Consider the following 17,578-nt stretch of genomic DNA (forward strand, 5'->3'; position numbering starts at 1 on the left):
ACCTGGCTATTTTTAGAGATGGGAGTCTCACTCTTGCTCAGGCTGGTCTCAAACTCCTGAGCTCAAGCAATCCACCATCCTTGGTCTCCCAGAGTGTTAGGATTACAGGTGTGAGCCACTACATCCAGCCACAGCTTTTTTTTTTTTTTTTTTTTTTTGGTAGAGTCTTCCTTTGTTGCCCAGGTTGGAGTGCAATGGTGTCATCATAGTTCACTATAACTCCTGAGCTCAAGTTGTCCTTCCTCCTCAGCCTTCTGAGTAGCTAGAACTACAGGCATGTGCCACTGTGCTTGGCTAATTAAGAAATTATTTTTGTACAGACTGTGTCTCCCTATGTTTCTAGGCTGGTCTTGAACTCCTGGCCTCAAGTGATCTTTCTGCCTCAGCCTCCCAAAGGGCTGGGATTATAGGCATGAGCTACCGCAACTGAGCTTCAGATCCAGAAAGATCCATGAGGTTTCTGGGTTTTCCTATTTTGCAGAATATTAAAGTTAACTGGATCAATCATATAGTAGCTTTCCATCCTATAGCTGGAGAGACTGAGATCCAGAAGGGAACTGACGTTTTCAATGTCACATCATGATCTTAGAGGCAGACCGGAATGCTTCTCCTGTTGTCTAGACCTTGGCTTTGACTTCCAGACACCTTTTTTTTTTTTTGAGACAGAGTCTCATTCTGTTGTCCAGGCTAGAGTGCCATGGCATCAGCCTAACTTACACCAACCTTAAACTCCTGGGTTCAAGTGATCTTCCTGCCTCAGTCTCCCGAGTAGCTGGGATTACAGATGTGTGCCACTATGCCTGGCCTTTTTTAGTAAATACAGGGTCTCACTCAGACTGGTCTGGAACTCTTGAGCTCAAGCAATCTGCTTGCCTCAGCCTCCCAGAGTGCTAGGATTACAGGGGTAAGCCACCGCACCAAGCCATTTATATTTAATTGTAGTAAAATACATATATATAAAATTTATCATTTACCATCTTAATCATTTTTAGGTATACAGTTTAATCATGTTAAGTACACTCACGTAGTTATGCAACTGATCTCCAGAACTCTTTTTATTTTATTTTTATTTATTTATTTTTTATTATTAAGTCTTTTGTATATAGATCATAAATACATTTATGCCATTATATGATTATTTGTACAAATTTGGAATGTTTACATCCTATCAAACATTATAGCCTTCACCACTTTTACTCTATTACAGGATTAAGATATTTATGCTCTACACCTGATAGATCCAACTTATACTTGCAATATGCTCCCTTGGTGTGGTCCCCCCACCAACCCTCCCTCTATCAACCCACCCTCCAGAACTCTTTTTACCTTGCAAAGCTGAAACTATACCCATTAAACAACTCCTTATACTTCCCTCTTTCCAAACTCTGACAACCACCACTCTTTCTGTCTCTATGAATTTGACTATTCTAGGTACATCATATAAATGAAATCACAGTATTTGTCCTTTTGTGATTGGCTTATTTTACTTAGTATCTTGTCCTCAAGGTTCATCTATGTGGTAGCATGTGTCAGAATTTTTTTCTTTTCTTTTTTTTTTTGCAGACAGAGTCTCACTTTATCACCCTTGGTAGAGTGCTGTAACGTCACAGCTCACAGCAACCTCCAACTCCTGGGCTTAAGCGATTCTCTTGCCTCAGCCTTCCAAGTAGCTGAGACTACAGGCACTCACCACAACACCAGGCTATTTTTGTTGTTGTTGTTGTAGTTGTCATTATTGTTTGGCAGGCCAGGGCTGGGTTCGAACCCCCCAGTTCTGGTATATGTGGCTGGCGCCTTAGCTGCTTGAGCTACAGGCTCCAAGTCAGAATTTTTTTCTTTTTTTGTTTTTTTTAGAGACAGAGTCTCACTTTATCACGTTAGGTAGAGTGCGGTAGTGTCACAGCTCACAGCAACCTCCAATAATTCTCCTGCCTCAGCCTCCTGAGCAGCTGGGACTATAGGTGCCTGCCACAACACCTGGCTATTTTTTTGTTGCAGTTTGGCCAGGGCCAGGCTTGAACCTGCCACCCTCGGTATATGGGGTTGGCACCCTACCCACTAAGCCACAGGTGCTGCCCATTTTTTTCTTTTTTTAAGGCCATATAATATTTCATTGTATGTGTGTGTTTGTGTGTGTTTGTGTGTATATGTGTGTGTCTATATATATACATTGTATTTGTTGATCTATTCATCCATCCATGAACACTTGGGTTGTTTCCACCTTTTTTTTTTTTTTTTGAGACAGAGCCTCAAGCTGTCCCCCTGGGCAGAGTGCCGTGGCATTATAGCTCACAGCAACCTCCAACTCCTGGGCTCAAGCGAGTCTCCTGCCTCCGCCTCCCAAGTAGCTGGGACCACAGGCGCCCGCCACAATGCCCGGCAGCCGTCATTGTTGTTTGGCGGGTCTGGGCTGGGGATTCGAACCCGCCACCTTAGGTGTACGTGGCTGGCGCCTTAGCCGGTTGAGCTATAGGCGCCGAGCCATTTCCACCTTTTGACTGTTGTGAATAATGGTACTATGAACATGGGTATACAAATTTTCCTTAGAGAGCCTTTTTTCTTTTTCTTTCTTTTTTTTTTGGTATATGCACAGAAGTAGAGTTGGTGTATCATATGGTCATTCTGTATTTGTTTGTTTGTTTATTTCTTGAGAGAGAATCTCACTCTTGCCCCAGGCTGGAGTGCTGTGGTGTCAGCCTAGCTCACAGCAACCTCAAACTCCTGGGTTCAAGTTACCTTCCTGACTCAGACTACAGGTACCTTCCACAATCTCCAGCTAATTTTTTGTATTTTTAATAGAGATTGGGTCTCCCTCTTGCTTAGGTTGGTCTCAAACTCCTGGGCTCAAGGGTTTCACTCTTGCTCAGGGTAGTCTCAAACTCCTGAGTTCAAACGATCCACCTACTTTGGCTTCCCAGAGTGCTAGGATTATAGGTGTGAGCCACTTGGCCAGGCCATGCAGATGTATTTTATATGGCCTATATAGGATTTTATACTTATAAAATTAAATGCTTTTTAAAATTTCCTTGCTTATTTTTCATTTTTATTTCTTTGCTTTTTTGTTGTTGTTGTTGTTGAGACAGTGTCCCACCCTATGGCCTGAGCAGAGTGCAATGGTGTCATAGCTCACTGCATTCTCAGACTGAGGCTGTGGGCATCCTGCTGCCTTAGCCTCCGGAAGCCACTGGGATTACAGGTGCTCACCACGGTGACCTACTGGGTTTTTCCATTTTTTTAGGAGTCGGGGTCTCACTCTTGCTCAGGCGAGTCTTGAACTCCTGAGCTCAAGCAATTCTCCCTCCTCAACCTCCCTCAGTTTATTTAAGACACAGTCTTACTTTGCTGCCCTTGGTAGAGTGCTGTAGTGTCATAGCTCACAGCAACCTCAAACTCTTGCACTTAAGTGATTCTCTTCCTTCAGCCTCCAGAGTAGCTGGGACTACAGGCACCCGCCACAATGCCCAGCCCAGCTACAGGCACCTGCCACAATGCCCAGATATTTTTATTTTTTATTTTTTTTGCGACAGAGTCTCACTATGTCACCCCGGATAGAGTACCATGGCATCACAGCTCACAGCAACCTCAAACTCTTAGGCTTAAGCGATTATCTTGCCTCAGCCTCCCACGCAGCTGGGACTACAGGTGCCTGCCACAACATCTGGCTATTTTTAGGTTGTAGTTGTCATTGTTGTTTGGCAGGCCTGGGCTGGATTCGAACCCACCAGCTCCGGTGTATGTGGCTGATACCCTAGCTGCTGAGATATAGGTGCGGAGCCAACCTAGCTATTTTTAGAGATGGGGTCTTGCTCTGTCTCAGGCCGGTCTCGAACCTGTGAGTTCAGGCAGTCTACCTGCCTCGGCCTCCCAGAGTGTTAGGATAACAGGAATGAGCCACTGCACCTGGCCTAATTGCTAATATTTAAAAAAGGGACATGTCATATGAAAGTTTAGTTTTTAATCTTCTCTAAATGACAATCTGGCAATACTGGGCCCCCTATTCTGCCTGTTCTTCATAGGCCCCACCACTCCCTATTATTCTCACCTACTTTTCTCAATCGTATTACCTACATCCTCACTTTGGCATTTGAGCTTAAGACCCCTGGTACTAAGAACAGGTCTAGTGGAACCTAGGTCATGGGCGCAATTGCCCAGTTTTCTAGCACATAGTTGTTAATCAACATACAGTGTTTGAGTGATCAAATGAATTAACTAATGTCAGCCAGCTTTTACTGAGCATTTACTAGTGCAGGTTTTATGGCTGGGTCCTAATGTCACAGAGACAACTAAGGCACAGCTCCTGACCTCTGAAAACTCACAATTACTAACTATAGGGGGAAAGGTAGATATGTGTATGGTCCATTTCTGGCCACAGACTGACTTTGAAGGAGTAGTCAGAGTATGAGCTTCTAAGGAGACAGTGAATTGTACCTGGAAGAATGGGAGGCCTGTGAGGAGCTGGAGATGGGAAGTGTTTCCAGCAGAAGCAACAGCAGATACAAAGGCTATGAAGTGGCTGTGATGTGCTTAGGAACTTAAAGGCTGCCAGTGTGAAGAGAGTGGGGAGAGTGGTAGTGGATGATGTTAGACATGTATTTTTGTATCAACAGCCTATCCCATAAGCCAGGCAGCTGTTGGACAAATCCTTGTTCCCGGTCTTCAAAGAGCTTGCTCAGAACAGGTAGCTGGCTTAGCACTGTTAGAGGAGGGACAGGACCTAATCCCTTCCCCTGCCTCTGGTGCCAAGGACAGGGTAGGGCACAGAGGAGGTTTCAGCAAAGATTTGCCGACAGCATGCTTGAGAAGAGAACAGGAAGTGCAGGCTTTGTTGAAGGAAGCTCAGGCGTGGCTCTTTCTTTATTGGGGCACTCGGTCTCAGATCGCCAACACCTTCTCCAAGTGACAGAGACAGCTGGGGGAGTGAGATACAGGGAGGAACCGACCACAGACCCTACGGAAAAACTTCAAGGGGGTGGGGGATTGCAGGGCAGGTAGGAAAATTGGTTAAAACTAAGGGAGGACATCCTACTTAGCTTGGACAGAAGGGGGAGAAGGGAGGTGGCAAATTTTGCCCAGACTCAAGGGATGTGTAAGGGAATTTTGCTTAGAGTGGTCTGGACATTTCATTTTGCTTTCTGGTATCACTTCCTCTGAAAACCTCGCAGGCTCTAATGAACCTCCCTTGGGGCGGGTCCTAGCTTCACTCTCTCTGCAAAGAAGACCTTCCCAGGAACGCAGTCCTATCTGTAGTGCCTAGATTTCCCCACCAGGGGCCGCTGCTCACGAGCGACGAAGCGCGCGGGGTCCTAAGCTGCGGAGAGGCGGAAGCCGAGGTTGCGAGGAGCGACGGCTGGGAGTTGGGGGCTGGGAGCTCGCCCCCTGGCCCAAGCGGTCTAAGCCGTTGTTACCTGGGGCGACTCTGGGGAGGCTATCATTGTGTCTGGGGCCTCCGTCTAGCCCGGCTCTAGTGCTGAGGCGAGTAGGGCAGCACCGCGGCCCGAAGATCTGGGCAGGGCAGCTGCTGTTACCGCTGCCGCCGCAGGCCTCAGTTACCTGAGCAACTGCGTGTCAAGGGCCCTCGCGCCAGCTGGCGGTTAGCGCGGGAGACTCTTGTAGGGGAAGGGGAGGCCGGGACTTGAGCCTTGGCACCCGAGGGGCGGTCCTGGCGAAGACCTGCGCGGGTCGGGGAGCTGGGAGAGCCCGCCGGGAGTGGGGGCTCGGGGCAGCTGTCTCCGACTGGTTATTCCGGGATAAACCCGAGCACTGGGGCGGGCCCGGGCTTCGCTGGGGGCCGGGCGGCGCGGGGCGGGCCCGCGGGAGAGCACGCCCCCGCCCGCCCCGGGCCGGCCCCACGCCGCCTGCCAGCCAGGGGAGCTGCTGTCCCGGGCCTGGCCGGTGTGCGTCTGCCTGCTGGACCTGGGCACTGCTGGCCGCCTGGGCACTGGACTGGGTGGGGGCGCTGACCTCAGCCCAGGAGGCCTAGGATCCGGAGACGCCCGCGCCAGCAGGGGCCTACAGGTCGCACGCCCTCAAGCTTCTGCTCCTCGCTGTTCCTCCGTAGGGCGAGGTCAGGTGCCCCCCTTCTCGCCTCTCTCCTCTTCTCTCCCTCTTCCACCCCTGTGTTCGCGGGAGATCCTGCCCGCCCCCTCAGGGGTGTAGTAGGCTGCGGAGCTGACAGCGGCCGACAGTCACCCTGCCCAGACTCTCCGGAAGCAGCCCGACCTCAGGCGCCACAGCCCCGGCGGACCCACTATTGGACCGGAGGCGCCGGCCCTCCTCCCGCGCCCAAACTTGGAGCACTTGACCTTTGGCTGTCTCAGGAGACAGGCCCGCGCGGGTGGCTGGACAGCTGCGGCGCTGCAAGGGCATCTTGCCTGGGGACCATTCACTGATTACCGGGCTCCTGGCTTTGCCTCTGGGATCCCAGGTTATCCACATTAGGCGCATGTTGACTGAGACCTAGAGTCATGGATTTGTGCGCCCGTCTTGCCCTGTGGCTCCTCTGGGGGCTCCTCCTGCATCAGGGCCAGAGCCTCAGCCAAAGTCACAGCGAGAAGGCAGCAGGAACCAGCTCAGGGGCCAACTCTGAAGAGTCCACTGCAGCAGGTAAGCCCTTCTTGCAGGCGAGACTAGGCTGGGGGCTTTGACTCAACTGAGTGGCTGGAAGTGGGCAAGTTTGTGCATGTGAGGTTGATGGAAGATTCACGCATAGCATTGCCTATTTCCGATAGTCGATAGTCGGAGAAGTTCTTTCTGTTTTTTTTTTTTTTTTTTTTTTTGAGACAGACTCACTTTGTCACCCTTGGTAGAGTGCCGTAGCGTCATAGCTCACAGCAACCTCAAACTCTCCGGCTCAGGCGATTCTCTTGCCTCAGCCTCCCAAGTAGGTGAGACTATAGGTGCCCACCATAACGCCTGGCTATTTTTTTTTTTTTTTACAGAGGAAGTCTAGCCCTGGCTCAGGCTGGTCTAGAACCTGTGAGCTCGGGCATTCCTCTTGCCTTGGCCTCCCAGAGTGCAAGGATTATAGGCGTTAGCCATTGCACCCAGCCTTAAGAAGTTCTTTCTGTTCAGGAGTCATGGCTACTGTCTCTGCTCTCCTGAACAGCTTTCCTTATCCCTTCTCAGGATGTTTTTTGTTGGCAGTGAGAAGCCTTTGGGGCACCTTGACCTTTCAGATGAGAAGGAAAGACACCATCTTAGTACTATTTGTGTGGAAGAATGGGTTGGCCAGATGATAAGTCCATTGCTCTCAGTCAGTTTCAGCTCTTAGCAGCACAGAAGAGGTTGGAGCTGCTTGGATTGGAAAGGGAAAGTCAGGCCTGGGCCAACTCTGTTGCAGGATAGTCTGGTGTTCAGGTGTGCCTTTCTATTCCAACAACCGTGGGAACTCTAGGCCCTCCCTTCCCTTAGGTAATCTGCTGTTTTTTGGCAGTGCCCATTTGAAATATCAAGGCAGTTCCTTAGATGGAATTCAATTTATCACCAGGGCGTTAAATAGCCTTTTCCTGACATAGACATGATATAGTTCCTGGGATCACTTGTTGACTTACTCTGTTTCTTCTGACTGATGAAGGTGGCAATTCCATGTTACTTTTGGTTTTTCCTATGCACTGGAGGAGCTTTATCAGGCAGCATGAGCCCTGGTGTACTCTTAATAGTAGAAAGGAACACTTAAAATCCAGTTTTACATAAAGTTTAGAAGATCAGTTCTGTTTTCCCATTTCTTTCACCTGTAACTGTGTTCTGCCATAGTCGAGGGGAGAGTGGGGAGAGTGTAGTTTCTGAGGATGGGAAAGATCGAGTGAGGGAATGGCTCAGTAGAAATCTGCTGATATAACAAGGAAAAGGAAATATAGGACATGGTGGCTGGGAAGTTTCATGGATGGATCTAGAGGCTGGCTTTGGTGATAGATCCTTTTTTGAGCAACTCCCTTTTAAATTACAGGTGCTTCAAGGAGGCTGGTTTCCAAAGGAAGCCAGTGTTGCCCTGTCTATAAAAGTATGGTACCTGGGCTGTTGATTTCTTTTCTTTTTTCTTTCTTTTTTTTTGGTCTGGGCTGTTGATTTAAAGATAGATCCTTGCAGGGTGTGATGGCTTATACCTGTAATCCCAGTGCTTTGTGGGGCCACAGGCTGAGGATTGGGGCTGGTTTTGGAAAAATAAAAAGATCAGCTGAATGTGGTGGTGTGGGCCTGTAGTCCTAGCTAAGTTGAGAGGCTGAGGCAGAAGGATCCCTGAGTTCAAGAACCATAGTGAGCTGTGATTGCACTCCTCCAGATACTCTAGGCAGAGGAAGAAGACCCTGTCTCTTAAAAAAAGAGAAAAGAATAAATAAAGTCTTCCTTGCATATTAATCTAGTTTCTTCATAGGAGTCTCCTTGGCCCCTGAAACCCAGTTCAATGCTTGATTCTTTTTTTTTTTTTTTGTATGAAAGGTCTTTATTGGTGGGGGAGGGAGGCTGCAGAGCAGCACCAAGGAGGAGAAAAAGAGAAAAGGGGAGAGAAAAGAGAAACAGAGAAGAGGAGAGAGAGGAGGAAAGAGAGGAGGAGAGAGAGGGAGAGCAGAGAAGAGAGAGAGGAGAAAGTGGGGGAGAGAGAGAGAGAGCTCAATGCTTGATTCTTACTGGGCTACGAAGGGAAAGCTAGTGGGTAGATGTAGGTTGAACTGTGAAGTAGACCTAAGGAACATCTCTGCTGTACCAGTGATGCTCATGTTTATAATTGATAATATGTACTTTTTTCAGTCCAAAGTATGATTGCTTGACATAAAATGAATATTTTTTTTGGTGGGGGGAGATGTTGTATATTTTAGCCATAAGCTAATGGGATGAAATTTTGAATTTTAGGCATTAGCTAGCTATTAGGAAGTTGTTTTGGGGTTTTTCCCATCTAAGGAAAGAAGCATTTCAATATCCCTCAGGACCATGCCATGACTTGAGCCTTTTTTTTTTTTTTCAAACTATTGTCCCACTCAGAGAGATTCCAGCTTATGGAGATAGCTCTCCACCCAACATATTTCAGAGGCTTGGCTTTGCTGTTTCTACCACTTAAGCTTCTCTTTTAGTTTTGTCTTGCTTTCAGTTCGGAAATTGGTTTCTGTTGTCATAATAATAGTGAAGAAAAAAGAAAGTCTCAGAGCCAGTGACAGGAATGAGAGAGAGAGAGACCCTAGGTGCTGTGACTGGCAAGAGTGTGTGGGATCTTAGGGGTCTAGTCTAGTGCTATTGTTCTGGTAGGGTTTTCTCTTGGGTCTGTCTGGGACTTTGACTTACACAGGGACTTTTTAGAAAGAGGTAGTTCATGGACTGGGCTCTGCAAAAATTCCTGGCTGTAACCAGGAACTCTTGCAGCCTTTCTAGGCCCTGTATATACCCAGAACACCGGAGGAGTTTTATTTACTCTTTTTTTTTTTTTTTTTTTTTTGTTTTTTGAGACAGAGCCTCAAGCTGTCCCCCTGGGCAGAGTGCCGTGGCACCACAGCTCACAGCAACCTCCAACTCCTGGGCTCAAGCGAGTCTCCTGCCTCCGCCTCCCAAGTAGCTGGGACCACAGGCGCCCGCCACAACGCCCGGCTATTTTTTGGTTGCAGCCGTCATTGTTGTTTGGCAGGTCCGGGCGGGATTCGAACCCGCCACCTTAGGTGTACGTGGCTGGCGCCCTAGCCGGTCGAGCCACAGGCGCCGAGCCTATTTACTCTTAAATCAGATTCAACATACCCAATTTGTGTGTTCTCTACAGTTTATATTTTACAATTATGTAGTTATTTTTCCAAAAGTGTCACAATAGCCCTATTAGAATGTGGAGCAGGTAGTATTATATCTGTTTTTTATGGGTGAAGAAACTGGGTCCTGTGCTCCCTGTCTTATAGGCAGGTCTTCTCATGCTTAAGTCCTGGACTTCTTCCATCTACTCAGGTCCTATTAAAGGAGTGCTAGGTAGGGCCAGAGAATTTACTTTCCTCCTGGCAATTGGGTAAGCCCTGGTGACTCTGTAGCTGAGACCCAAGAAAGAGCTGCTTTTTTCTACTCTGGAGAGTCTTTAACAGGGCCTAGAGAATTTATTTTTTTCACTTTTGGATATACATACCCATTTGTGTCTTTTTAGGCAGTTAAAAGACTTGATTCAAAGAAACATTTAGTTAAAATGTAGCTTATGGCTTTACCAGGCCTACAGTAAACACTATTAAAAACCTGACCCTACAGTGAAGGCAGGTGGTACTCTGCCACAAGGCTCTCTCACTGGGTGGTAGAGAAGCCATTCCTGTCACTGGCTCTTTAATACCTACACCCCCAGCCATCCTAAGTCACTTTCTCAGCAAAGATCTGTGCCTGGCTATGCTGCTCTGGGGCCTGCATTTCAGAAGCTGGTCTGAAACTGATGCTTAGATTCTAGGTGCATTGCCTCCAGAAACTGGAAGTGTTTTCTGTACAATGTGTGAGAGGAAACTTAGGTGGAGTCTGGAGTTGTGGCTGCTGCCAGTGATGAAGGTATTGAGCGCCTCTAATCAGGAACTGTGGTTTGCTTCAATAGGACTAGAACACGGCCTTGGAGGATAGGCATCTAGGTGGTGTGAAGAGTGCAGGCTGGCTTCTCAATCAACCCCTGATAGAGTGACAGGCCTGCCTGCTTCTACCCTCCCATCTAGTTGCTGCTGCCTCCAAGACTATAAATGGCCTGGCCATCTTGGTAGCTATGCTAATTTTAGCTAAGGGTAGCTCCCGGAACTGGGCTGGGGCCAAGAGCAGGTGGGTGGGGCTTGGTTGAAGCTAATACTGGGGGCTGGGGAGAGGGCCACATTAATCCTAAGGTAGCCAGGACATCATCTGCTCTCAGGCCTCAGCTTTGACAATCACCTTTAGCTAGGTTAATTGATTCAGCAAACATCAAATAGTGCCACAACATATGCTATTTTTCCAACAAATATTTGAGTGCTTGCTCTAGGCCAGGTACTGTGTTTCCTGTGGGAATATAAAGATGAATAAAACTGATATGTTCCTTCTTTCATAGAAGTTACAGTCTTGGGAGGCGCCTGTGGCTCAGTGAGTAAGGCGCCGGCCCCATATACCGAGGGTGGCAGGTTCAAACCTCAGCCCCGGCCAAACTGCAACAAAAAAATAGACGGGCGTTGTGGCGGGCGCCTGTAGTCCCAGCTACTTGGGAGGCTGAGGCAGAAGAATCTCCTAAGCCCAGGAGTTGGAGGTTGCTGGAGCGACTCCGCTGCACTCTACCGAGGGCGAAAAAGTGAGACACTGTCTCTACAAAAAAAAAAACCCAAAAAAAAAAAGAAGTTACAGTCTTGTTGGAGAGACAGGAAATAAACACATAAATAAATATATTATCTTGTGATAAGTGACATGGAAGAAAACATAAATGGGGTACTGTCACAGGGAATGAGAAGGAGCAGAGATCTACTTAAAGCTGGAACCTAATGTCTAGTTGGATATATTAATACAATCACATTGATGATGATAATAGTAACTAACTTTTTTTTAATGTTTACTATGTAGCAGGCACTATTCTGAACACTTTATTTAATTCTTAAAACCATTCTGTATGGGGCAGTGCCTGTAGCTTAGTGAGTACAGTGCTGGCCATATACACTGAGGGTGGTGGGTTGGAACCCAGCCTGGGCCAGCTAAACAACAATGACAACTGCAACAACAACAATAAAATATCTGGGCATTGTGGCGGGCGCTTGTAGTCCCAGCTATTTGGGAGTCTAAGGCAAGAGAATTGCTTAAGCCCAAGAGTTGGAGGCTGCTGTGAGCTGTGATGCCATGGCACTCTGTCAAGGGCGACATAGTGAGACTCAGTCTCAAAAAAAAAAAAGCATTCTGTATGATGAGTATCATTATCTTTATTTTATGGGTGAGCAGATTAAGTCATAGTGAAGTTAAATAACTTGCCAAAGGTTACATAAATAGTAAGGAAACTTAGAGTTTGAACCCAGGCAGTCTGATTCTTCTCCCTACTTCTATCTTAGCTATACTATCTCAAAACTTTGTGATAAATACTGTAATAGATGTATACATCTATACATACAAAAAGCTGTGGTAAGCCCAGAAGTGACTTAATTGCTTGAGAGAGCCAGGAAACTTTATAGTATCCCTATAATTTTTCTCAGATCTTGAAGAGGGGTTGAAAAGTGGTTGCCTAGGTCAAAAGTTAGGAGATAGAAACATCAGTTAGTTCAACCCACCTATTGTTATATATGAGGAAACTGATGTCCAAAAGGCATTGAATAAAAGTTTCATAGTAGGTGTTTGGTAGAACTAGATTTAGGATGTTTGAGTCAGTGACCCAGACTTAATCAGTTATTCAATTTACATGTCAAAATAATGAGTACTTACCACTTGCTTTGCACTATGGAGGGAACTTAGAGCTATTGAAGTCCAAGTCTGGTAGGACCATATATATTTGTGGAATATTAAATACCGTGTAATGCATAGGCTTAATGAAGTCCAAAATCAGGCAGTATAGACAGTGTAATAGGCTAAGGGTTAAAAGAGATCTCTGTGGGGTTAGCTAGGTTGAGGTACAGTGCTTCCTGGAAATGAGGAATGGAGTGGAGGCAGAATAGGACAGGACAGAGTAGTCTGATTTGGGGGAGGTTGGAGGAAAGAGGGAATCATGGGTGTTAGGGTCATTAGTATGAGCATATGGGGTCTCACTGCTGGCCAGAAGATAACTAGGCAGTGTTGCTTCACTGTTGGCCAGCTATCTCATATGAGCAGTTACATGTGATCTAACAGTGGTTCAAATAATTACCGTAATTTTGAAGTACTGGTGAGTATAAATAAATTTTTATTTTGTTGCCCTTGGTAGTATGCCATGGCGTCATCACAGCTCACAGCAACCTCAAACTCCTGGGCTCAAGCGATCCTCTTGCCTCAGCCTCCCAACTAGTTGGGACTATAGGTGCCTGCCACAATGCCCAGCTACTATTTTTAGAGATGGGTGTTTCTCTTGCTCAGGCTGATCTTGAACCTGTGAACTCAGGCAACCCATCTACCTTGGCCTCCCAGAGTGCTAGGATTACAGGCATGAGCCACCATGCCTGGCCCATAAATAATATTTTGAGGTAACTGTAACTATGAAATGTGATTTGAAAATATTGTGATTTCTCTTGATGAGAAAGTCACAGGTATTGATAATAATATTGTGGTTGGTTGTCTACATATATAATTGAAGGAAATGCTAACTTTCAGTAAGAGAATATTGAAAATAAAGATGTAACTTTTTTCCCATCCAAATTCACAGGACCCTGAATTCTATCTGTGGGCCCCTTAGGGATTTGGGAGCTTCATGTTAAGAACTCTTGTTCTGGCTCGGTGCCTGTGGCTCAAGAGGCTAAGGTGCCAGCCACATACACCTAAGGTGGTGGGTTCGAATCCAGCCCAGGCCCACCAAACAACGATGATGGCTGCAACCAAAAAATAGCCGGGCATTGTGGTGGGCACCTGTGGTCGCAGCTACTTGGGAGGCTGAGGCAGGAGACTCGCTTGAGCCCAGGAGTTGGAGGTTTCTCTGAGCTGTGATGTCAGGGCACTCTACCCAGGGGACAGCTTGAGACTCTGTCTCAAAAAAAAAAAAAAAAGAACTCTTGTTCTTTGGCAAGGAAAGTATGAGGTCTTGTTGAGGGGAGTGGTTTCTTAGGCCTCCAAAGGACTTGTGTTTCAGCCCCAAGGGGCCCCTTTGGTTTCCTGCTAGGTGGCTTTTGAGATATACTGTGAGTGGTTTCATGAGCATACTGTGGTGCATTTTCCTTTGTGGGAAATTATTCTCCAGGAAACCCAGCAACTCTAGTTGTTAGGCTTTTAGGGAGAGAACAAGATACCAAACTGGGCCTCCAACAGTTTTTTTTTTTTTTATTTTTTGATACAGAGTCTCACTATGTCTCCCTGGGTAGAGTGCCATGGTAATACAGCTCACAGCCACCTCAAACTCTTGGGCTTAAGCAATTCTCTTGCCTCAGCCTCCCAAGTAGCTGGGACTACGGGTGCCAGCCACAATGCCCGGCTATTTTTTGTTGCAGTTGTCATTGTTGCTTAGCTGGCCCAGGCTGGGTTCGAACCCATCAGCCTCAGTGTTATGTGGCTGATGCTGTAACCACTGTGCTACTCAAGCCAAGCTGAACAACAGAGTTTTTTTTTTGGTTGTTGTTGATTAAAAAAAAAAATGTAATATTAAGATATGCTTGGCGCCTGTAGCTTAGTGGCCAGGGTGCCAGCCACATACACTGGAGCTGGTAGGTTCAAATCCAGCCTGGGCCTGCTAAACAACAATGACAACTATAACCAAAAAATAGCTGGGTGTTGTGGCGGGTGCCTGTGGTCCCAGCTGCTAGGGAGGCTGAGGCAAGAGAATCGCTTAAGTCTAAGAGTTTAAGGTTGCTGTGAGCTGTGACGCCATGGCACTCTACCCAGGGTGACAGCTTGAGCCTCTGTCTCAAAAAAAAAAAAAAAAAAAGAAATAAAGAAATATTAAAATATACAACAAAATATGAAGAATAATGTATTGAATACCCATGTGGCCACAACACATTAAGAAATAAAGAATAACAATACAATACAGAGCTTTCTTCTTTTTTTTTTTTTTTTTGAGACAGAGTCTCACTATGTTGTCTTCAGTGGAGTGCTGTGGCATTACAGCTCACAGCAACCTCAAACTCTTGGGCTGACGTGATTCTCTTGCCTCAGCCTCCCAGATAGGTGGGACTACAGATGCCCCCAACAGTGCCCTATTTTTTTTTGTTGCAGTTGTTTAGCTGGCCCTGCCCTGGCTGGGTTCGAACCTGCCACCCTCGGTATATGTGGCTGGAGCTGTAACCACTGTGCTACGTGCGCCGAGCCCAGGTCTTTTTTTATTATTCTCAGGACACTTTGTAAAAACTTCTCCCACCCAAGTACTAACCAGGCCTTACCCGGCTTAGCTTCCGAGATCAGACGAGATCGGGTGGATTAAGGGTGGTATGGCCCTAGACTATATAAATTTCTTTTTTTTTTTTTGAGACAGAGCCTCAAGCTATTCCCCTGGGTAGAGTGCCGTGGCATCACATCTCACAGCAACCTCCAACTCCTGGACTCAAGTGAGTCTCCTGCCTCTGCCTCCCAAGTAGCTGGGACCACAGGCGCCTGCCACAATGCCTGGCTATTTTTTGGTTGCAGCCGTCATTGTTGTTTGGCGGGCCCACCTTGGGTGTATGTGGGTGGCGCCTTAGCCACTTGAGCCACAGGCACCGAGCCATATAAATTTCTAACGTAACACATCTCACATTGGATATATATTTACTACCTCATAAGTGTGTACGATCTTTGTGGAAGAAGGGAGAAGTTGTACTTTATTTATCTGTTTTTATTATGCCCAACCTAATCTCTGTTAATGTTTGTTAGAAAAGCTGGAATCCAGGTTCGGCGCCTGTGGCTCAAGCAGCTATGGTGCCAGCCACATACACCTGAGCTGGCGGGTTCGAATCCAGCCCGGGCCCGCCAAACAACAATGACAGCTGCAACTAAAAAATAGCCAGGTGTTGTGGCAGGTGCCTGTAGTCTCAGCTACTTGGGAGACTGAGGCAGGAGAATCCCTTGAGCCCAGGAGTTGGAGGTTGCATGCAGTGAGCTGTGCCTCTACCCAGGGCTACAGCTTGAGGTTCTGTCTCAAAAAAAGAAAAGAAAAAAGAAAAGAAAAGAAAAGCTGGAATCTGGGTGTAGTTTAGCTGGGATGCATCTGGCTCAAAGGCTCTCAGAGGTGGCTAGAGACTCAGTTAGCAGGAGAATATTTGCCTTCAAAAACAAAAAAAAATTTTTGTTTTTTTGAGACAATCTTGCTCTGTTGCCTTGGCAAGGTGCAGTGGCATCGTCATTTTGAATTACTGTAACCTCAAACTCCTGGGCCCATTTGATCCTCTGGCCTCAGCTTTCCAAATAGCTGGGACTACAGGTTCCCACCACTCTTGGCTAATTTTTTCTATTTTTAGTAGAGGCGAGGACTTGCTTTTGCTCATGCTGGTCTTGAACTGACGTCAAATGATCCTCCCTCTTCAGCCTCCCATAAAGCTAGGATTGCAGGCATGAGCCACTGTGCCTAGCCAAACTAATTTATATGGTTGTTGGCAGGCCTTGATTCTTTGCCACATAGGCCTCTCCATTGGGCTGCCTCATGGCATGACAGTTGCCTTCCCCCAGAACAAGTGGCCTAAGAGAAAATAAGAGAGAGTGCCCAAGATGGATGCCTCATCTTTTTTTTTGAGACAGAGTCTCACTTTGTTGCCCCTGGTAGAGGGCTATGGTGTCACAGCTCACAGCAACCTTAAATTCCTGAGGCTTAAGCTATTCTCTTGCTTTAGCTTCCCAAGTAGCTGAAACCAGAGGCGCCCACCACAACACCTGACTATTTTTAGAGATGCTCTGGCTCAGGCTGGTCTTGAACCTTTGAGCTCAGGCAATCTACCGCCTTGGCTTCACAAGTGCTGGGATTACAGGCCTAAGGCACTGCGCTCAGCATATGCTTCATCTTTTTCTTGTCTAATCTTGGAATTGATATACTATCACTTCTTCCATATTTTGTGTTAGAAGTCAATCAGTAAGTCCAGACAGATATAATCCCCCCACACTGAGGGTGAAGGGATTACATAAGGTCATGAATCTTAGGAGAGCATGGGTCACTGGGGGCCATCTGACCCTAGGTCTTCTCTTGGGAACAATGGTTAATGACTTCTAGGTACTGTAGCCTTTTAGCTTTTCTTTCCTTTGCTTATTTCCTTCTGTATCGTCCAGACTATTTATTTATTTATTTATTTTAAATAAGAGACAGAGTCTCACTCTGTCATTTAGGCTGGAGTGCAGTGGCCTGGTAATAGCTTATTATAACCTTTTTTTTTTTTTTTGGAGACAGAGCCTCAAGCTGTTGCCCTGGGTAGAGTGCTGTGGCATCACAGTTCACGGCAACCTTCAACTCTTGGGCTTAAGCGATTCTCTTGCCTCAGCCTCCCAAGTAGCTGGGACTATGAGGCACTCGACACAATGCTCAGCCATTTTTTTGGTTGTAGTTGTCATTGTTGTTTGGCAGGCCCGGGCTGGATTCGAACCCACCAGCTCTATGTAGCTGGCACCTTAGCCGCTTGAGCTATAGGCGCTGAGCCAGCTTATAACCTTGACTTCCTGGGCTCCAGTGATCCTCCTATCACAGGCTCCTGAGTAGCTGGAACTACAGGTACATGCCATGATGCCTGGCTGTTTTTTTTTTCTTTGATTTTTTGGCCGGGGCTGGGTTTGAATTCGCCACCTCTGGCATATGTGGCTGGAGCCCTACCCTTTTGAGTCACAGGCACTGTCCTTTTTCTTTGATTTTTATAGAGATAGTGATACACTTTATTGCCTAGGCTGATCTTGAACTCCTAGCCTCAAGCAATCCTCCTGTTCTTAGCTTCCCAAAGTACTGGTTATAGGCTTGAGCAACTACTCTTGGTTTATAGAGTCTTTTCTTTTTTTTGAGACAGAGCCTCAAGCTGTCCCCCTGGGTAGAGTGCCGTGGCATCACAACTCACAGCAACCTCCAACTCCTGGGCTCAAGCGAGTC

At 46.8% G+C, this 17,578-nt stretch overlaps 1 protein-coding gene across 2 annotated transcripts in view; it reads left to right on the top strand.

The window, feature by feature from the left end:
* Positions 1-5,871: 5,871 nt before the first annotated feature.
* STIM1 (stromal interaction molecule 1) overlaps positions 5,872-17,578 on the top strand; it is a 224,882-nt gene continuing 213,175 nt past the window's right edge. Inside the window, exon 1 of one of the 2 annotated variants that reach the window (XM_012803486.2) lies at positions 5,872-6,603. In XM_012803486.2, coding sequence (XP_012658940.1) covers positions 6,465-6,603 — 139 coding nt within the window. In that variant the 5' untranslated portion in view covers positions 5,872-6,464. The remainder of the gene's footprint in view (positions 6,604-17,578) is intronic. The other variant, XM_003780942.2, reaches the window with a different exon arrangement.

Source organism: Otolemur garnettii, unplaced genomic scaffold (genome assembly GCF_000181295.1).
Source record: "Otolemur garnettii isolate 467f Iridium unplaced genomic scaffold, OtoGar3 scaffold00001, whole genome shotgun sequence".
NCBI classification, from domain to species: domain Eukaryota; kingdom Metazoa; phylum Chordata; class Mammalia; order Primates; family Galagidae; genus Otolemur; species Otolemur garnettii.